The 23,049-nt window shown below is 35.5% G+C and overlaps 1 protein-coding gene and 1 long non-coding RNA gene across 26 annotated transcripts in view; one reads left to right on the plus strand and one right to left on the minus strand.

The window, feature by feature from the left end:
• The first annotated feature begins 338 nt into the window (after positions 1-338).
• On the plus strand, positions 339-4,282 carry LOC137496674 (uncharacterized). Its single transcript, XR_012387025.1, has 2 exons — positions 339-3,176; positions 3,312-4,282. It is a non-coding gene; the product is annotated as an uncharacterized lncRNA (long non-coding RNA).
• A 5,459-nt stretch (positions 4,283-9,741) lies between these two features.
• Positions 9,742-23,049, minus strand: part of ect2 (epithelial cell transforming 2) — a 71,772-nt gene continuing 58,464 nt past the window's right edge. For 14 of the 25 annotated variants that reach the window (XM_073915793.1, XM_073915786.1, XM_073915789.1 and 11 more), the window contains one exon: positions 9,742-10,592. In XM_073915793.1, the coding sequence (XP_073771894.1) occupies positions 10,503-10,592 (90 nt within the window). In that variant the 3' untranslated portion in view covers positions 9,742-10,502. 25 annotated transcript variants of the gene reach the window in all.

Genomic DNA, 23,049 nt, shown 5'->3' on the forward strand with positions numbered 1-23,049 from the left:
TTGTTTTAATACACTATGGCTAGCAGCTACGCTAATTGTTTTCTTTGTTTCCTATTTCCACCTGCGAGGTCTAGATATTGTGCAGCTCCATTGATGTGTCTCAAGGCCTGTGAAGAGATGGTGCCAACCAAAGGACCTCAAGGACAACACATACGAAGAAATGATGCCAACCACTGAGAACTTCTAGAGGTCTCTATAATCCTGGACCAGGCCATATCCTGAAGCATATGCTGCAGTGGTCATGGAAAAGTGGAGAGCAAGAGACCTCCAGTGACAGACGAGTTTCGGCATTGATTCCAAGGGCCAGCTTGTACACCCGCTGGTGACCAACTCATACCTGCAGCTTCTCCAGCATGGATCTCCAGAGTTCTCCAGCCTCTGGCACCTAGACTACAGCTCTGCACAAAAAATTTGGCCAGAGGAGAAATGGTCGTGCCCCCAACTGAGCCTGGTTTCTCTTGAGGTTTTTTTTCCTTCACTTTCGTCAATTGGTGAAGTATGTTCCTCGCCTTTGACTTCCTTGGTTTGGAAGTTGTGGAATTGTGCATCGATGGATTTGCTCTACAGTATGTGTGGCCTTCAGCAGTTAAAATGAAACCATACTAAACTGAACTAAATTTCAACGGTGAAAACTGGACTGACAGTTTCGGTTCACTAGAACTTCTATGTTAGGCTGCTTTTGTAACAAAGGCCAGCCAGGCTTTAGTCTCCTTGGTAGAGCAACCGACTCCCATGTGTAAAGTCTCCGGTTCGATACCAGCTCGGAGTGGGTTGGGTAGTGTAGGACTGGCAGGGTTACACTTAAGCCCCTTTCACACATACAGAGCTTTTTGGAAAATTACCAGCAATTTTCCGGACAGGTATGTATGTGTGAACAAGTTCTTTTTGAAAATACTGGTAAATTCGTTCTGGCTATTTTCCGGAAAGAGAAGTTGTAACATTACCGGTAATTTGCCGGAATGCTGCGCTGTGAACACAGAAGGAAGATTGCCGGAAAGATCGCGTGCACGTCTAGAAAGTGCTGACATGAGACGTCTGCTTTAGCCAATCAGAGCAGTCAGACACATTCACGTCTGTGTGGTTTATGAAAATAAAAGCCTTTGAATATTTTCCCAGACACATTTAGCAGCTAGAAGTTAGTCAGATAACGCTTATATGTTCATCTTAATGCCAACTGTGTAAACAAATACCAATAAGATGCTTATGATAAGCCGTTGTTTGTTTACCTTCAAGCTCTGCGTGTGCCCCTAAAACAGCCCGTGAGCGCCAGCACATACACATATTATGTACATCTCGACATGCAAAAGTGCTTCTCTATATGTTTTCATCGGAGTTGTTTACAATACTGATCCATCCACAGAGTTTGTAATGTAGTCAAATGTTTACAAATACAAACGCAGCCGTTTAGTGGTCATTTCTGGCTAATGATGTCAGAATTTACCGGTATTGTGGAATGGATGTGTGAATGGTCTTTTCCGGAAAAATTCCGTAACGTCCTTGCCTGTGTAAACAGCACTTTTTTTTTAATTTACCGGTAAAGTCGTTCCGGAAATTTTCCTGAAATTTACCAGTATCACTGTGTGAAAGGGGCTTTCGACACAATCTACCTTGTGAAAGCGCTATAGAAATAAACATGAATTGAATAAGTGCTAACAAACAGTTAATATATTAATAATAGGCTGGTAATAAGCCAAAAGAAAATGTTTAAATTGTTACTTAAACTAACGTGTTACAAAATCAAGCAAAGAAAGACACAAATGAAATATGGCTCTATGGTTTTCTGAATAATCAAGTTTGACTGGGAAAACGGAATGAGCCATTGGCCATTACTAAACTAAACTAAACTGAGAAAAACTTCAACACTACAGCCGATTCAAATCTTAGTTGGCACCTCGGGTCAGGTCATCCTTTACAGCATTTAACTCTCTTTCAGGAGAGAGCCAGCTCGGGGCAGTGACCTGGTCCCGTTTGTGAAACTGAGTAGGACGCAAAAGAGAACAAAAGGCCTGTGCTTGCCGATCTGACGATAAATGAAGCAGTCATTGGCTTTGAAGTGCAAAAGAGGCAAATATAAAAAGAATATCAAGACCTCTGTTATCCTTTTTTTGATTTTTTTTGGCCTTTCTTTGCCTCAAGGCGCTCGGTATCTAGGATACCATTCAGCGTCTTTTAGTTTGAGGAAACGAATGCTGACTGTAGAACCGCACTGCACACAGCTTCATTAATACAATGAAACCCATATTCTGCTTTGAGAAAGAAAAAGAAAAAAAACTATTCAAGTATGAAGCAAAGGCCTCCTGGTGAAATAATGAGCACCCTTGAATTGCACAATGGATTTGTCTAAGAGTGGAAGGAGCTACTTAAGGCTTTAAATCTATTGTTTGAATGGGTTGAACAAGTGTCAACAATATACTAAAGGTACACTGCATAATGATTAGTCCGGTGGATGCTTTTGTAAACGGACTCAAAGATCCATATCAAGTGTTCCTTCAGAATCGTGCAAGTGATGCAATCGGCTACTTCTTTCCAAAAGCTGTTTGGATGCATTACAGATACGCTTGTGAACCTTCTGTTCACTTCTGAAGTCAAATGACACATTTGAAGACCGAAGAGACATTCTGATGTGATGCGCATCACACACAATGGCTCTCAAAAAATCTGGGATCGGATCCAAATATTTTGAGCTATCATGTCTGTTGACTGCAATCCAAGTTTCTACTCTATTTAGAGTATAAAAGCATGTAACAATCTTTCAAGAAAGGCATATGGGTTTAGATCATCACGTGGGAGGAGAGAGTAAGAGTATTTTACTACTAGGTCCCCTTAAGAAAGAGCAGGAAGGAGGAAGGGGAGAAAATAATGCCGTAAGAATCACTTCTACACATCATCATTGGTCATATAAGCAAGAATCTGTAAGCACTGTTTATGTACATTTAGAGTAATCAAGATGATGAGTTGATCCTTATTAATGTCACAAAATACTGTGATTTTTTTGGGGGAGAAATCTTTGTTTGAAGCAGGGTCTCAAAAGATCTTTCTTTGCGGATCCTTCTCTCTACACCTACTCATCCATCCAAAAGAGAAGATAGCCATACATCTCCATTCAAACACACATGCAACTAAGGTTTGGAAAAAGGGGCAGAAATAGGATCAGAAACAAGTATATAAACAATTATGTATGTATATAAATGCTCATTATGTATGCTTTACATGTTTGTTTCAATGCTATTATTTGAATATCTCTTGTTTAAATACAACACTATGAACAGCAGCTATGCCAATTGTTTTCTTTGTTCCCTATTCCCACCTAGGGAAACTTATCTTGAGGCCCATATTGTAAAGCACCATTGATGTGATCCAAGACCTGTGAACAGAGGATGCCAACCATCAAGAACCTCAAGGACAACTCATCCAAAGAAATGATGCCAACCATAGAGGACTTCTAGAGGTCTCCAAAATCCTGGACCAGGCTGTATTCTGAGCAGATGCTGATCAGAAACTGATTCCTGAAAGACCCCAGTGACAGACGAGTCTCCGCTTTGATCCCAAGGGCCAGCCTATACACCCGGTGGTGACCTATTCAGACATGTAGCTTCTTTGTGATGTACGTCTAGTATTCTCTAGCCTCGGGCGCCTAGACTGCAGCTCTGCACAAGAAGTTTGACCAGAGAAGAAATGGTCGTGCTTAACGGAGTCTGGTTTTTCTCAAGGTGTTTTTCCTTCACTTTTGTCAACTGGTGAAATATGTTCCTTGGTTGGTTGGGACTTGTGTAACTGCTCTTCAGTGTTTGGACTTTTCAGCAGTGAAAATTAAACCACACTGAACTGAACTTCTAAAAGAGTGTTTCAATTTACTAGAACTTCTATGTTAAGCTGCTTTGACAATAGGATCTGAAACAAGTACATAAACACTAGATTTAATATACAGGAGTTTCAATTTTCAAGAGCTTCTTTAATGCCAGAGGACTTTTAATAGCCCAAAAACTCAAAGCATACTTACATTTTTCACAATCACCAGGGAACAGTGTGGATCGACTTGAAACTGAAGAAGTAACATCACTTTTAAGGACACATTCTATAGAGATTTAAAAATTATTCTTACCTTGTCAATAAACAGGAATGGTCAAAGTTCTCCTGTGGTGATGAGTATGGCTGGAGCCAAGATCCATGAGAGCTAAGTGAAGGCAGTGGCTAAAATGGTTACCACATTCCAAGACCTGCAGAGAACCTCCAAATGGATAATTTAGTTTTGTACTTTGATTACAATTAAAATAATTAAAAATGTGGTGGTTTTCTTCCTTGAATGAGTGTGAGTTTAAACTATTTTTACAGTAGCCTCGCATTCATTTCAAACGAAAATTCCAGTAAGGAAACTCAACACTGTAGAACATAGAAAACCCATTGCCTATTATGGCCCATTTCCACCAAGTGGTACACTTTTATGGCTGACTGTGGGCTATATTGTGTGTTGTTTTTGAATACAAATAAGGAATAACTGTATGCCATGTGGAGTTGTTCTGTAATTGGTAACATATCGGGGGTCTGTATGTGTTCATATTTGTTGCATCTATTTATTTATTTTATACAATGCAGACGCTACAGTAAGCTATTACGCACTGTCAATGATCTGCAGTTATAATTAAATCATGTTTATAGAAAGGTTAATAACATTTATACACAAGTATTTATGTTTATAAAGCCTTTATATTGTGAGAAGTGCTTCTCATATGATCTAAACGACTCGCACAGTTTTAATTTGGCTGCATTTACACTGCATGGTTCAAGTGACACAAATTCCATTTTTTTCTCCCATGTGGCACAGATCGAATATGGCTAAATGGACAAAAAATAAATAAATAAATAAAAATAAATAAAATGGAAAATCACATGGATTCCGATTTACTTAAATCAGATTGAGGCCTTGTTCATTTGTGGAAATTTATCTGATATGAATCGGATCTATGCCCCTGTGTCTGTAGTGTAAGCAGGTATTGGATTTTCACCTGTCAATGCAAGTCGCGCATCATTAAAAACTGTAGCGGATGACATCAAGTGAGACACTTTCATTTCAGAACAGACTTCAGCTGTCCCAAACCTTAAATCTTATACACGAGTACTAAAGATTTTATATAGTCATGTAGCACATGTGTTTAAACATGCAAACGAGAGAGAGAGAGAGAGAGCCTGTTATGTCCACTACGTAAACAATATAGGCTAAACTAAAAACACCTCATACATTACATTGCATATATCAAACTATGGAAATGACATTAAGATGCCTATTGGTTTAAAAAAAAAGGTTAAAAAAAAAAAAAGGTAATAACTATAGTGAAACAACTTGTCAAATTGTTTTTAAATTAAACCCTGTGAACGGATACAGGAATGGAGAAAAAAAGTGTTATTATTATTAGCTGTCAGTCAGCGCCTGCTCCTTTTTTTCCAGATCATTGCGCCTTTGCAATGTGCTGTGTGAATGCAGTCAATCGGATACGAGTCATGCTTAAAAGATGATTTAATTGGGTCATCAAAAAAATAAATAAAAAAACGGATGCAGTTACAAAATTGGAATTGACCATCAAGATCTGCAGTGTAAATGCAGTCTTTGACATGTTCTCGAGCGAGAATGACATCGACTGAAACTTTCTCTCTTACACCAAACTCACCAAAAGGGTACCAGGATACCTTTTGGTAGTGGAAACGCAAGCGTGATAAAGATGACCCATACTGTACCACTCAGTTGAAATGGCTCATTAGTGCTTCAGAAGTGTTATTGCCAGAGCAGCACAAACAGAATGCAATAATATAGATGGCACAACGGCTGCGGCTACAATATCAGAGTACCCGCAGGGTCTTAAAAGCATTGAAAGTCCTAAATTTGATCATCTCAAATTAAGGCCTTAATGGCCTTAAATTTGGCATACAAAGTCTTGGATCAGTGTTGCCAGATTGGAAATGTCAAAGTATCGTACCAGAACCTCAAACTATCGTATTTGGAGGAAAATTATCGTACACGAGTCAAACTGAGAGTATACAGCTATTATCTAGACACATAGCGTTTTGACACAACGTGCAAATTACCACAATACGTTTAAAAAAACTAGGTACCTTAGTGGGAAGGTTCAAACTCCACCTCTGAGTTGCTGTCATTGAATGTTGCCAGATGTTAAGGGATTTATTTTTCCGTACAAATTGGATGCCGTAATGGACTGCAAAATAGTGCTGGTTGGCTTGAAAGCAGTGCACACTTTGAGGTGTGCATGCTTTGTTTTGATGAGACTAACTTTGAAAAAAACGCATTTGAATGGGGAAAAACGAGAACATCGAGGGAAAACTCTTGTCCTTCTCACCTTCCTTTACAGCTCGAATTGTTTTAACATTATTGCTTAAAAGATCGACCTCAAACTGAAAACTACTGACCTAACCACGGGCACGCGCAGCAGGAGTGTTAACTCGTGAGAGAAAGCCATTCTCTATGTTGATTGGCTGAGAAGAGGCAACGTAAGATGAGATAGAAAACGTGCCTAACTCCACCTACTCCTCACAGACAGTACAGAAAAGATGCAGGTAGATCAATAAGTAAAGAAGCCTGAAGATTACAATGAAGTTACTTTTAAATGCCATAAAATTCTGAAATTATCGTACATTATAGGATTTTTCTCATTATTGATCGTACATCGTACAGAGGTCGAAATTATCATATAAATATATCGTACAAGTACGATAATTATCGTACGTCTGGCAACACCGTCTTGGATTTTGTTACAAAGGTCTTATTTTATTCATTTATTTTGCCTTTCCTAGGATTAAGTTCATATTGTAAAGAAATGAACTATTACTAATGTAGGCTAATTTTAAATTACTGCAGCGCAACTTTGAATAAACCTCATGCTCCACGTCATAGCAGAAAGCGCAAAAGCGTGTGCACCCGTTATTATGGTTACAAGACATGTGAGGTACAGAACAAGATAGTTGCTCGCCTAGTTTGTCGGTTAAAATGGGAAAATGTCAGTTTAATTCGCTGTGAGCAAGGAATCCAAATTATGCCAGGAAATGACTGCGACGCCAACAGCAGTTGGTGGTGGAAATCTATTAAGCTAGCGATGATGGGTGTTACAGCCCTGGACTCCCATATGAGGGGTGCCGAAAACAACGCATGTAGTACTGCTCGTCAACGCCAACCACCTATTTGTGCAGTTCTGTGCACTACAGACCTCTTCGGTTACTGAAAAAGCGTTGGCTATCAGTAATGATGAAATTTCTACATTAGAAGCATTGCCACCACAGCTAAGGAACATCATATCTTACTGTATGTGGCTCATCACCAACTCAGGACAGAGGTCATGTGGGACCTTAAAACAATCTCTGAGCACCACTCTTACACATCGAATGAGAGCATTACAGAGGTTTTCAAAACCATGTTTCCTGAATCCAAGTTTGCAGCTACATTTTTGTGTGAAGGTATCAAAACTGCATATGTTACTAAATTCTGATTGGCTCCTTTTATAACTAACTAACTGACTGACCAGGTCATTAAGGCCAATGGGTTTGTGGTCATGTTGTCTCAATAGGATGACGAAAAGCAATCAGGTGGACCATATTGGCTACAGGTTGGATGACCACGCTGTTGCGTATGTAATAACTATAACTGATAATTAAAATAAAATGTTTTATTTAATTCAAATAGCCCACTTATACATAATTATTTTCGAGGGTTCAAATAGTATACCGATTTGACATTTTTCCCTCAAACTTCTGTTGGAATGGATACGAAGTTGGCATTTAATTTCATTTGAAATGGTATTTAGAAGTTCTTTAAAACCTTGAATTTCATTTGGAGGATACCAGGGGCACCCTGGATATACAATGTAGAGTACGGCTTCAATCATTCAGGTTTTAAGTTCAAGTGGATGTCATTGCATTAAGCGAGAGCACTTCCAAAACTTTTGGCACTTTTTCTTCCAAAATAAATGAATAAATAAATTGTAATGATGCAAGCTTGCTCTGGCTCGAAAGTACAATGTAAGAGCAGGTCAGTTTGAAGGGGGAAATAGCACCTGTGCTCGGTTCAAGGTGCTTAACTTTGACTAGGTGGAGAGGTCCAAGTCATAAACAGGGTTTCACTTGTGAAACCAAGAAAGAATTATAAAAAAAAAAAAAAAAAAATTTGCACCCAAACTCTTGATTCCATGATGTCGATTCCAATGGTGCAGTCCTGGTTAGTCTCGCATCAACCCACTATGTTGCCACTGAGGATTGCTGCCCCCAATATGTACCTGTCTGGCTCTCAGGGAAGGTTTCTAAAACCAGGATGGCTTGGTCAGGAAAATTACAAAAATGCTTTAAAATACACATGCCTTCATGTGTACAGTTGAAGTCAGAATTATTAGAATTATTTTGCTCTTTTTATCCAATATGAGTCCATATGTCTGAAATATCCTGAAGCAGCTATACTGTTTTGGACTGTCACGTAGCGTGAGATTCCCATTTTTTTTTTAAGATAAATATATATAACGTTAATGCACATCAGTAACTCGCCAGTAGCTTATTTAATGCATGTTCCTGTAAGAGAACATTGTAATTAATTGGAAATCCAGCGACCGCAATCATCAAAACCTTAGGAACAACTGTGATCAGAACCAAAGTTCACAGGTCTGTGTTCTCTGAACTTCTATCAGAGGTGGACGTGGTCATTCTGATTGCTTGCCGCCGAACCGCGTCATAGCTCATTACCATAAAGTTGACTTGATTTCAACTCTCCTCGACGCCCACGCCGGTGAAGACGCGCCACGCTGCTCCTAACCACTGGCTCTCATTGAAAATGAATGACTTCAGGCTACTTTGACGCTCTCGCCGCTTTTCGTGTGAACGTACAGTAAGAACAGAAAACTGAGGCTACAATTCACACAGGCAATAGAAGATTGGAGAAATGTTGACTGGTCTAATGAGTCTAGATCTCTGATTAAATTTCTAATAACTGATTTATTTCATCTTTGCCATGATGACAGTCCATAATATTTGACTAGATATTTTTTAAGACACTTCTATACAGCTTAGTGACATTTAAAGGCTTAACTAGGTTAAATAGGTTAACTAGGCATGTTAGGGTAATTAGGCTATTTTTTTTTTGTATAACGATGGTTTGTTCTGTAGACCAGGGGTGGCCAACCCTGTTCCTGGAGAGCCACCTTCCTGCAGATTTCAGTTGCAACCCATATCAAACACACCTGCCTTTAATTATCACGTGGTGTTCAGGTCCTAATTAATTGGTTCAGGTTTGTTTGATATGAGTAGCAACTGAAATCTGCAGGAAGGTGGCTCTCCAGGAACAGGGTTGGCCACCCCTGCTGTAGACTATCGAAAAAATATAGCTTAAAGGGACGAATAAAAAAAATTGACCTTAAAATGGTTTTTAAAACATAAAAAAAAAATTTTATTCTAGCTGAAGTAACAAATAAGACTTTCCAGAAGAAAAGAAAAAAAAATCATACTGTGAAAATTTCCTTGCCCTGTTAAAGAATTTGGGAAATATAAAAAAAAAATAATAAAAAGAAACAAAAATTCAAAGGGGGACTAATAATTCTGACCTCAACTGATGGACTCGTTGTACATTTGAGCTTTAGTTGACAATTCAAGATAGGAGTAGTTCTGCAAGGTTACAATTTCAACAGATCTTGCAAGCAACCCACTACAAACAGATTCACAGCTTTACCAAATGTTTCAAACAGACACAAGTAAACGATGAAGGCTTTAAGCTTCTTTTATTGATAAAGAATAAATGAAGTCACCTTCAAAAGTAGACAAACCAATGACATAAAACCAGCCCACTCCAAACAAATCTGCAGTAGGCAAGGACATTATATGAATCCCTTTTACAGAAAAAAAGTGAATTTTGCTTTACACACGAATAAATGTTCACATAAGTGCACAGACTAACGTAACGGAGACAAACTACTATTAGTATGACACAATCACAAAAAGAAAACATACAATATTTACACATAAATAGAAAGATTTACATAAACTGATTCTAGAGAATAAATATGGAAAGCTGACTGCAACGACTCTTTTGACTTTTAGAAACCTCTGCCCCTGAATCAACAATAAAAATCAATTCTAAAAGTATGCAGTGTTGCGCTATAAACCTTACTGTGGCAGCTTAAATGCAACGGCCAGATGTCTGTAGCTTTATAAAAGCTGAAAACTAGATTAGTTTAGATTAAGCCTACCTTATAAAACACGAGGAAGTAATACATTCAGTGGTTAATAATCGTGTGAAAACTCTACCATCTAATAAAATCAGAACATGTCAGTTATAAATGTCTCTCCATGTTAATTAAATTCGCCCAGACGTGGACATCAACACAAGCCGTCCTTCATTTGGTGGGTCCTAGACCTGTAAATTAAACCCGGATGGGGGGGTGGCTTGGGCTAGAGGCGCCGGGCGGACGTGGTACCATAGTGTGCCAATTAATTATAATACTGTAGAGTGCAGAAGGCAAAGTTCAGATCAGGTGAGTAGTGGATCGACTGAAGGTGTGGTACTTTCTCTCAAAGGCAGAGGAGAGGTTGATCATGGATGGGGAATGAACAGTCTGGAAAAAGAAAAGAAAATGCAATATAGCGATGAAAGGACAGTTGTAGGGTTGTCTAGGTCATTTCCATTTCATCATGTAATTAGTTTAAGACTCAAGAGTGCCGGATTGCATGTTATAGACGTGTTAACCTTTGGCGCATTTTCATACCCAGAAGACCCTGTTAAACATTCAATGTAGAGTTGAAGAGTTGGTAAAGCTGAAAGGCTCTTTTATTTCTTTAAAGTATTTATACTGTAGACTAGGAGTGGGCGGTAGAAAAAAAAAATTATATCCCATTATCATTATAGAAATGATATACTTAAACGTTTTAAAGTAACACAAAAAAAATTTATACATCACCCATTTCCTAAAGTCTATGCTGGATAGTCCAGCTAACTTAATTATGCATGAATCAAATACACTTTGTTAGTTTGTATCTAAATAGCAAATAGAACTAATTATTCATAAAAACACACACACACACACACACACACACACACACATATATATATATATATATATATATATATATATATATATATATATATATATATATATATATATATATATATATATATATATATATATATATATATATATATATTACACGACATTTTTATGAAAACATTTCACTTTATTTAACAAAATGCATTTTAAATCAAAAGTTTTTTTTTTTCAAACTATACTTGAAACAGCATTAAAATATGGGTGAAAAATATGGGTTCATCATTCAGTGTAAAAGTTAAAGAAAACTATTCTGTTCATCAAGGCGGCATTTATTAAATGTTACAAAAAATGGTTAAATATTTATTAAAATGTTCAAATAACTGATTTTTTTTTTGTATGTAGTTTCAAATAAAATTATTACTCCAGTCATCCTTACTTTTATTACTATTACCATTAATAATAATTAATAATAATAATAATAACAACAATAACAACAAAAATAGTATCCAGTTGGACCGATTGAACTGGAAAAAAAAACAAATGTAATTATTTCTTAACCACATTTTTGAATGTGTCAAAACAAGAAAACTCGAGTTGTATAGACTTTTTTTTTTCCAACATTGTATTTTTTTTTTTTTTTTTAATGACACTACACGAATGATCCAAAAACATATTTGTTTGCTTTTGGTCCAAACAAATTGAGTTTAACTCCAATTCAGCCTAATGCATTTCTGTTATAAAACCTAAAATTTCATGCCTATTTTTAATTATTATGTCCACACTTTCTTCTGTAAATAGTTTTTTTGTGTAAACTGAAGATTAAGTAAAGGGATATAATGCTGTAATTATCATGTGGAATTGTGTAATTGTTTTTAAGTTTTCTTTTCCTGATTGGGGATTTTAATTTAAAAAAAAAAAAAAAAAAAAAAACTGCTGTAAAATGTCCAACAGCTGCAGTGAAATAAACATCCCTTTGCAATAAAAAAATTTATATATATTTTTAAGTAGATTGTTGGCGATTGGATTGGATCAAAGCATTTAAAATGATTTGAGAACTACAGTACAACACGATATTTCTGTGAATTTAAGACTTTAAGGCCTAAAATTTTGCTTTTAAAATTTAAGACATTTTAAGACCCCGCGGACACCCTGGAGAGAGAAAGGGAGATGCATGAAATAAGCACCAATCAGAACAAATAACAATAAATTATTAATTAAAAACTCTGCAAAGCTATAAGGACTTCTAATTAATTTGAGGCTAAACTGTGAATCTTAAATAGAGTTTTGTTAGGCGTTAAAATTATTCTTGTTCTTAATGTTCAACAATTTTTGTTGTTGTATATAAACTACTGTAACATCGAATTTCTGTACACCACACTGTAAAAAAATAAACAATAATAAAATCAGTTATTATAATTTTTTTTCCGGCAACTGGGTGCCAAGAAAAAAAGTCAAATAACGGCTCTTAAATTACCAACATTTACCGTAAAATATTGTTGTTAAATTACAGACATTTACCATAAAATAATGTTGTAACAGACATTTACCGTAAAATAATGTTAAATTACAGACATTTACTGTAAAATTAATGTTGTTAAATTACAGACATTTACCGTAAAAATGTTGTTACAGACATTTACCGTAAAATAATGTTAAATTACAGACATTTACTGTAAAATTAATGTTGTTAAATTACAGACATTTACCGTAAAATAATGTTGTTACAGACATTTACCGTAAAATAATGTTAAATTACAGACATTTACTGTAAAATTAATGTTGTTAAATTACAGACATTTACTGTAAAATAAGACATTTTTTGTAAAATTAATGTTAAATTACAGACATTTACCATAAAATGTTAAATTACAGACATTTACCGTAAAATAATGTAAAATTACAGACATTTACTGTAAAATAACGGAGGTTAAATTACAGAAATTTTGTTAAATTCAAGTTTTCTGGTAAATTTCTTTAATTTACCATCTGTTATTTATTAATTTTTTTAATTAATTTTTTACGTAAAATGTCTAATTCAACGGTTTAACGGCTGTTATTTTACTTTGTAGTAGCCCCAGCACCCCAGCTGCCAGAAAAAAAATGTGTAAAACCGTTTTTTATTTACGGTGCATTGTAAAAATGTATCGGTTTAAGAATAATAGCAGTATATAAAATTAACAGGACATGTGCAGGGTATAAAAGAAATATGCTTTTTTTTTTAGGCTAAATGGTATTTTAGTAAATTGTTACAGGATTGCATTTTAGATTTAAATTTCTGTAAATCCCAGTTAAAAAAATAATAAAAATCAATGATTACATAAGTGGTTTGTTTTATTAAAAATGTGTTTATAATTTTTCAGTATAATTTGTTTTATTTTTAATAAACCTGTTATCATATTGCAAGTGCATTCATAATCTTTTTTTAGTTCCGTCAAAATATTTTAATGACAGCTTAATGCACAGCTCCGCTACAATCACAATGCACATTTGCATCGAGTCTCCATTATCAAAGAACATTTTAATCAGTAATTTGTTAATATGATTAAACGAGTGCATTACAATACATTCGTCACACCACCCAGCACCACTGAAGCTCACAAACTACATCTCATCTGCATGCATCATTTGAACAAATGAAAGTGTTCAGCCTTCTAGCAGATGCCTGAGGTTCACGGGTTTCAGTGAGTTTATTCAAGAAGCTCGAGAAGGGGAAAGGGGAGAAATCCATGTTAATGATATTGACTTTATAAACCTACTGTGGTAAAAACACACACACAGTTGACCCTTGTTAAGTGTTCACCCTTCAGAATTGACAGTGAATAACCTGCATATAAAGAATAATAATGTATTCTTCCCTTTAAAAAGAGACTTGAGGGTGAAAAGGAGGTTAAGCAAACCACAAACACCATTTATTTTGCTTTACTTTTTAAATGTAACAAGCCCAGGCTGCTTTCACACAGCACACAAATAATCCCATTACTTAACATTGCTTAATAAGAATTAAGGTGGCCTTGCATTGCCATTGGAGGCTTGGGAATCAATAAAGGTGGCCGATGGCAATGAGAGAAGGGGGGAGGCATTTGATGAATTGCCTCGAGTGTGCTGAACGAAACATTAAAATACGCACACACTTTTGTATACAGATGATGCTTTATGGGATCAAATTAGAAATGGGAGGAGATTAAATCACAGTTATCAGCCAGTTTACAACCCTGACGCCCACCGATCAAGTTGATGTGATCTCGTAATTATAACAGTAAAAACACACACACTAAAAATAAATAAAATAAAAAATAAACACTGTACACCACTATAACAATTACATCTTTACATAAGAACAGTCATTATAGTGAGAATCATGGTGCTACAAAAATAGTCCCTTATTCCAACAAATGATCTGAGGTCTGTGGTATAGGGATATTTCATCAAAAATTTGAATAGCTGCAATGTCATGAAGTCTGCTTTGTCGTGTTGCCTCACATTTTTTTTAAAGTTTAAGTTTTAGCACAACTTCAAGGCAGTGAAAATCACATTTGTTGCATGAAATTTTTGCCTTCATAGATCTATTTTTATATTTTTAGATTACAACTATTTTTATGTTTTTTTTTAGCCAATATATACTATATTTTTTGTTACTAATATCAATAAAACCAAATTAATAAAGCTAAACATTTTAAACAACTAATACAATTATAATATTAAAAACTAAATTATACAAAATTACTCTATTTACCGATCCTCAATTGGCTCCAAACCAAATGCTTTTTTCCTTTTCTGTTGATCACTAAAGAAGATATTTTGAAAAATGTGAGAAACTGATAACCATTGACATTAATAGCAGGTAAAACATACGTAGTTCATACACATTTTTACTAAACAAAATTCAATGAATTTCCTAAACCTTTCAAAAAAATGTTTTCATGACCTAATGTCCACATGTGCATGGTAAAAGAAAAACAATGCATGTTCAAATTCATTACAGCATATCGTAAAACATGCCACAATCGATAAAGTTTCAATTTAGATTTATATTTATGTAAAATTTATTTAGATAATGTTTACATCACACTAATAATGTGAGAGTGTGTGATTGGCTAAGGACAGAATGGAAGTCAAGACAACCTACTTACATTTGATATTTGTTTTCCATGACTTATCTAAAAATTTGTGGATTTTTCTGTTTTTCCAAAACTTTTCCAGGCCTGGAGAATGCCACATCAATTTCATGACTTTTCCAAGTTTTTTATGAACATATGAACCCTGCAGTCAATGGTTACCAGTTTTCAATGTTTTTCAAAATAACTTCTTTTGTGTTCAGCAGAAGAAAAAAACGCAAACGGGTTTGGAACAAGTAAAGTGATTTTTTAATTTTTTTTGGTAAACCATTCCTTTAAATGCTACAGAATATATTTACAATAGACAATGAATGATCATTCTGGGGCATATCGTACTAGAACAATAATTAAATTGTATTGTAGAGTGTTAAGCAATTACCTTAAAATGACACTAAACAATGACACTTAAACAATGACACTAAAACCACCAATATTGAGTGATTGACTTAATCGTCAATTCAAATAATTCATTCAAAAGAGTTGATTCATTTAGAAATGTGTGACAACTCCTTTTCTGAAATCCTATGCATTCAACAGAATATGCTTTTGCTCAAGAATTTCAGATTTATAAATGGAACATTTGAGGTGATGTGAGGTGCGTTTACACTATTGTTTACAGTCTAAAACACACAATACATGACCATTCACACTCACTGGGCATCTGCAAGTCTTTCCTGCATCCATACATTACAGTCTACCAGTTGAGAAATGAGGTCATATTAGAAGGGCTTGATGAATCAAAATAAAGATATGTGATAATCCAGTCAGAGAGTAATTGTGAAGAGCTCCTCACCATTTGTAAAGGTTTAAGTCTGTCTAGACCAGGGGTGTCCAAACTCGGTGGTGAAGGGCCAGAGTCCTGCATATTGTAGGTCCAACCCCAATTAAACACACCTAAACCAGCTAATCAATCTCTTTCTAGGTATACTAGAAACGTCCTGGCAGGTGTGTTGAAGGGAGTTAGAGCTTAACTATGCAGGAAACTGCCCATCCAGGATGAGTCTGGACACCCCTGGTCAAGACTTAAACAGAAGACTATCTCTTCCAAGCTAAAACGAGGTCCTAAGCTAGGTCTGGGCAAACTTTATCCTGGAGGGCCAGTGTCCTGCATAGTTTAGCTCCAACCCTGTTCAAACAGACCTCTCTATAGAGTTCAAGTGATCTTGAAGACACTGATTAGTTTGTTCAGGTGTGTTTGACTAGTGTTGGAACAAAACTCTGCAGGGACACCGGCCCTCGAGGATCAAGTTTGCCCATCCCTGTCCTAAGCCATATCAAAACCTTCATTTTGTTGGTCAAAGATGTCTAAATAGTGTGGATAACAGTAAAACGCATGCCTTTTAAAACAAAAAAAAATCATTAACAGTGTAAATTGCAGGTCAGTGTGATTGTTAGTCTAGTTATCTAATCACACCACCTGTTGAGGAAAAAATAAATGTTTTTAATGTACACAATTGAAACTATTCAGTTTATGCATTTTTTTGGAAACCAATGATAAGACTTAATTTAGATTACTCTTTTTTTTTTTTTAAGTCAAAATTGGAGTTTATGCTATTTTATCCTTTTAACACAGTCTCCAAATGAGCCAGAAAAACAAGAACAGGTGGATGAAAACTAAAACAAAAAAGATTATTGTTAGGTAGCTTTCTTTATCGTTTCTTCAAAGCCCATATGACATTCTCTTTCAATATAATGATACAGTTAGTTGACATGTTGCTCATTGTATGACTGAATTTCAGTAAATCACATACTTTTCATAAAGTGATGTATTCCCTTTAAGCATTCCCTCTGATCACCTAATTCAAATGAGTGCCACCACATCCCATCGGTGCGCTAGTAAATTAGTGCTACCACCGTCCCCCAATTGTGAGTTAGTAAGTCAGTGAGTCAAAGAGGCAGAACTGCTGTGCTCACATCAAGAGTCCTAAAGGAGGGTCTCTCTCCGTGGGGACCCGGGTAACCTGCGCCCCGGCTCTGGAGGTGCCAGCAGATCTCGACACTTAGCTACAGGCTGGACCGCCGGGAGGGACAGGATGGACGGTCTCAGCTGGCTTTTGGAGGCTGCTGGTTCATCAGCTCTCTCTGGACTGCACGGCGTCCGGACACACACCGGGACTCGAGGCCGTGGGGCGTGATCCAGAGAGTTTGACCGCTGAACCACTGCACTTTTAATAGAGCCGGTCAGACTGAACGTAGAGGCAGAACGAGACATCTATACTCACATGGAGACAGAGAAATTACAGAGCGTATTAAAGGTGACGTAAATTTGACTTCTCATGTGTTTAAATGCTATAACTGGGTCCTCGATATATCTACCAAAGCAAAAAAAGAGAGACTGAATGAGGCATTAACTTTGTTTTGGTACACCTTTGGTCCAATCCCAATTCTCTTTTTGTACCCCTACCCCTTGGCGCTTGAAGGGGAAGGGCTTCAAAAATTACTCCTAAGAAATGGCACATCACTACAACACCTGCACATGTCATCGTGATCTCTTGCTTCATATGAGTGTTAAGATGGTGACTGCTGTAGTTATTCCAGTTGCATTATTTTTATTTTTTTTGTTATTTATCTTCAGGAAACCACTGAGCAACAATATCACGTTATCATAACGATAAAATGTGGCAATAAGCTACTGTGGCAGTAACTGCACTATGCATTTACACGAAAACAACATTAACATTATACCAGCCACTGTAAAAAAGTCATTCCCAGTCATTAAACTTATCTAACATTTTGGAATCATGATTTTCTCCTTTTGCCCTATGGAAAGGGTAAGGGGTAGAATAATATTTGGACTTTTTGTCTGTAAAACACACCATTTGGATTTCAATATTCCAGTGAAGTAGGAAGAGGATCTTGATTCAAATTGGTCAGTCACGACAATCCAAGCTATGTTATTCCTACATAATCATTGAAACTTAACCCAGGTTTATCATGGTTCACAGAGTTATCTTACCCATCAGTGAATATGTATATCCATATATATGCTTGTCTATCATGCTGTTGTTTATAACTGATTGGTGCCATCTTGTGACTGATTAATTAGGTAAGGTTAGAGTATGCTCCATTTAGCCGTTTTTGTTGCTGTCAGTTTTGCATTTAATTGAAGGATTAATAAAGATTTGAGGCTCAGAATGATGTTTTGTATGTATTTTTTCAGTATTCTGGCAAATAGCGGTGTAATAAGTGGTGTAATGAATCACAAATCTCACGGTTTAGATCACACTACAGTTTTTGAGTCAAAGATTAGACCATTTTTTGGATCAGCAAAAAAGGAAGGAGATAAATGTCAATTGCTTTCCATTTCTACAAAAATATTACTGCATGAAAGCCATTTGTTTTAACAAACAGAACTTAATTTAAATAAAAACGTACATAAAATTAAACGTAATTTAAATAAAAAAATAAACATCAAGAAAAAAAAACAGCTGGGGGAAAAAATTCAATATGAATCTTTGCTAATGTTGCTAATAATACTAAATATAGAAATCAAACACCTTATAGAATATATATTTATTTTCAACTAATGATTCAACAAATCGCACATAAAACTTCACGTTTCATCATAGGTGGATCACTTTTGAAAATCTATTCAGTAACATAATTTTGCAGAGTTGTTTGTTGCCACTTGTTGGGTAAACAAGGTAATTGTAACAACATTCACCAGCATCAAGATCCGTTTATCTTTCAGTGTTTATACCTGAACTATAAACTGTTATGCCAGTACTTCTGTGTTTTTTAATAGTTTGTAACTAACTGAAACAATCTGTTAAACCCCTGCTTATAAGCAAGATAAAGTACACCAAGGTGGTTGTTTTCACAGAATACAATCCTTAAAAAACAATGCTGATATGCATGTATAACTTTATACTGTAATAAAAAACCAACTGGATGTACTTTATCCCTTACTTAACTCTTAGTCTGCATGTGTCCACCAAAAGATCCACTGCTTTATGTATCAGGGTTAGGTGAATATTGTTTTTGAAAGATTAGTCAAAACCAGCACTTCATGCTAAAAGTCCATTTCCAGAACTAGTATCATATTTTGATAATGTTTTCAAACATCCTTTATGAATGTGCCGGTTAACATGCTGTGGGGTGGGGCTGCACAATATTGGAAAATTTTATATGTCACCATATGACTTCCTATCTCTATTTGGAAAGAATGTACAATGTTAGATCAATTGGGTTGATTCTGCAGTGCAAATGCATCTCTATAAAATCTAATAAACCATCTACAAACTTTTTGGGGCACGTTTCTGTTGTCGTCCGTGCTATTTGCAGTGCGTTTCTGTATTTGCATGTGTTGTGAGCATTTTCACGCATAACGATCAATAAATACAATCAAGAAAAAATGATACAATAAAAATAAATCAATAAAATAATCATACTTAAGGTCACAAATAGTACAATTTCTTATATCTTAATGTTTTTAAAATCCTTACACAATCACAGGCATCATGCAAATGATAAATTATAACACAACATTGTATAGCCTGTGATGTGACTATTGTGAATGATCACATTGCAATATTGATATATTGAAACGATATATTGTGTAGCCCTACTGTGGGGCTAATGTGCTTATAGTTACCATCAACTCTGACTGTTTTCACAGTGATAAGATCTACCATGTTGTTAGATTAATCCTGAAAATGCTTGCAGTCAGCTTAATTTGTAAAAGAACTTTTATTATGTACTGTATAGCCTGACTTTTTACGTTTTCCATGAAGATGGAAGGATTGTACCAGTAGTGTAATTTTATATGATAAGGCCAGCACTTCGGTAGAGAGCAGTAACATTCTAGTCAATAAGCTGAACCAATTTTGCTCTACAACAACTGCATAAATGTATTCATAACCATTCAGAATTGTTCTGGTTGAGACTAAAAGTGTTAACTTCTTTGTCTGTCTGCCATTTGAACATGCAAGACTTTAATCCGCTACTGGTGTTTTCAGACTTTTTGTCAGCATGAGATTTGATTGTTTTTTGTAGTTTTCTGTCAAAATATCATGTAAATGTGCCACCTTTTTTTTGGAAAGAAGCTTTTAGGGTCATCAATCAATCAATATGTGAATGTCCCTATACATTTTGCATTAAAAATAAACATACACATAAATAGCACATTTATGCTTAAATCAAAATAGGAGCAGGCTATAATAAACGATCTGCGAGATTTTTTTTTAAGATGAAACTTCACAGACACATTTTGGGGACACTGGAGATTTATTTTACATCTAGTGAAAAGGGGCATAATATGTCACTTTTAATCTTGACTGGTAGTGTCTCTGCATTGAACGCCCTTAAAATCACTCATTTTAAAATTACTAGAGGAAGTGAAAAATCTGAGCACGTTACGAACGCTGGGATTTCGATTTCTACCTATTTAGCTGTGCATGAATCACCTTAATGAATAAGGTCAAAATGCCCCTTTTAAAAGAGCTGAAAGATGAAGAATGAGCGACCAAGGCAACTGTATGCCTGCTGAGAGCAAAATTCAAGTCAGACAGATTTGGCAAGTCATACTGTAAAGATTCAGCTGTGGAAAATGAGATTAGTGTGAGCAATACGACTCTGTGAGAGACATGAATTTATGTAAATGCCTGTTTACAGCAAGTATGATGCGTCTAAATGACACAAATATGAAATATTCAGACAATTTATGCACCAAAATTATTCAAAACATTTCCAGAGCTGAAAAGTCATTGTTCTCTGGGAAAAAAAAACTAAAACAAACAAACAAACCTGTCGCTGAATAACAGACAGATCATTGTAGTTTAATATCTTGGATTCAAGGCTTATTCACAGTAGGAGATAAAACTCACCACAGACACAATTTTTAGTTGAAAATGCACTTCCTGATAAACTATTCACACATTTGTATTTTATTTTTGGCAGACGATTGTCACCAGTATTCAATCGTCTTGAAGAAAACAGACAATTTATACTTTTACAATAAATATTCAGCTTTGCCATTACATACATTTTATAAATAAATTACATAAATGAACTAAAATATGTACATTTTACATAAATTACATAAAACTAAATTAATATAAAACAATTACTCTTTTGCAGTTTGAAAAAATACTTACAATTACAAATCTATCTATCTATCTATCTATCTATCTATCTATCTATCTATCTATCTATCTATCTATCTATCTATCTATCTATCTATCTATCTATCTATCTATCTATCCATCTATCTATCCATCTATCTATCCATCCATCCATCTAATTAAATACAATTTGTAGCATACTAGATATTCATTCATTCATTTTCTTTTCAGCTTAGTCCCTTTGATAATCTGGAGTCGCCACAGCGGAATGAACGGCCAACTTATCCAGCATATGTTTTGCGCAGTGGACGCCCTTCCAGCTGCAACCCATCACTGAGAAACATCCATACACACACATAACACTACGGATGATTTAGCTTACCCAATTCACCTATTCCACGTTTTTGGATTTGTGGGGGAAATCGGAACACCCGTAGGAATCCCACGCAAACAGGGGGAGAAGAACATGCAAACTCCACACAGAAATACCAACTGACCCAGCAGGGGCTCGAACCAGCGACAGTCTTGCTGTAAGGCGATTGTGCTACCCACTACATCACCATGCTGCCCATACTAGATATTATTTAGACATAATATAAATTCATAAATAGCACAAGTTTGTTTGAAAAATGATAGCATGCAGTGAAAAACAATACTGATAACTTGTCCTGTAAAAATAGTCAAGTAACAGAAATTTTATTTGTATTATTTAAGAATTTAAAAAAATTAAAGAATCGTATAATTAAAAAAATCCAAATAAGCTTAATAAAAATTGCTGCAAAATATAAAATTATAAAACAATTAAAAACATAAGTGCTCATAAGATAAGTGATCTCTTAGCTATTTTAAATAGTGTCAAAAATAATGCCAGTGAATATAGAATTTAAATATTTAAAAAAAATGTAACGAATAAATGTATAATGAGCCAAACTCAAAGTGTTATGCAAACAAAAATAGCAGTATGAAAATTGTGCAGGTGTTTTATTGCAAAACAAAAGGTGGCTCACCTGCCAAACTGATGACATATGACTGATTAATTTTCTTTGTCATGTTGAATAGAAATGTCTGCTTTCATGTAGTTAGAAATAGACGTTTTTCTCTTAGCCACATCATTTGATGTTGTCGCCATGCTGCTGTCTCTTAATTGTACTGGTTGTTGCCAGGTTATGGAAAAAATAACATGCTCACAACATCCATTCAGATAACAAGAACTGAAAAGCAATATAGTGTTTACTATACCAAATGCTTTCAAACACAAACAGTTTTTTGATTTAGTTATTTTTTATTTTTTTTGGCACGCAACTGACAAATAGTTGCAGGCAAATTAAACTTGGCAGCACTGGCCCGATCAGGCTAGTAATGATCCCGTTAACCGTCTCGAACACCCCTCACGCTGGCCCCAGGCCATCGGGCAGTCCTTATTGTTGAGTCCTGCTCTCTATATATACATCTATATCTTTCTCTCTCTCTCTCTCTCTCTCTCTCCCTCCAAGTTCCTGTTTTGTGGGGAAGCATCAAAGTTTGTGAGGCTGCCACGGACACGCTCTGACGAAAACTCTAGATCTTCGCAATTTAACATTGCCAAGGCCTTTAGATGACATTACCCAATGTTGGTGTTGATCTAATAAAATCCCTAGGAGGAGTTTGTTAAAATACAACACTTGGAAATGGCAAAAACACTTTTTTGGCAGAGGAAGTCAAAAATATCTGACTTCCTGTTGGGTTTGAGATTTCACTCACATATACATTTATAGACATACATGCATATACACATACGATATGATATTTCCAACAAATACATCCAATTATGCTTGCTATATATATATATAAACTTTAAAAATAAAAAGGAGT

The sequence above is a fragment of the Danio rerio genome, chromosome 11, assembly GCF_049306965.1.
Source record: "Danio rerio strain Tuebingen ecotype United States chromosome 11, GRCz12tu, whole genome shotgun sequence".
Classification (NCBI taxonomy): Eukaryota; Metazoa; Chordata; class Actinopteri; order Cypriniformes; family Danionidae; genus Danio; species Danio rerio.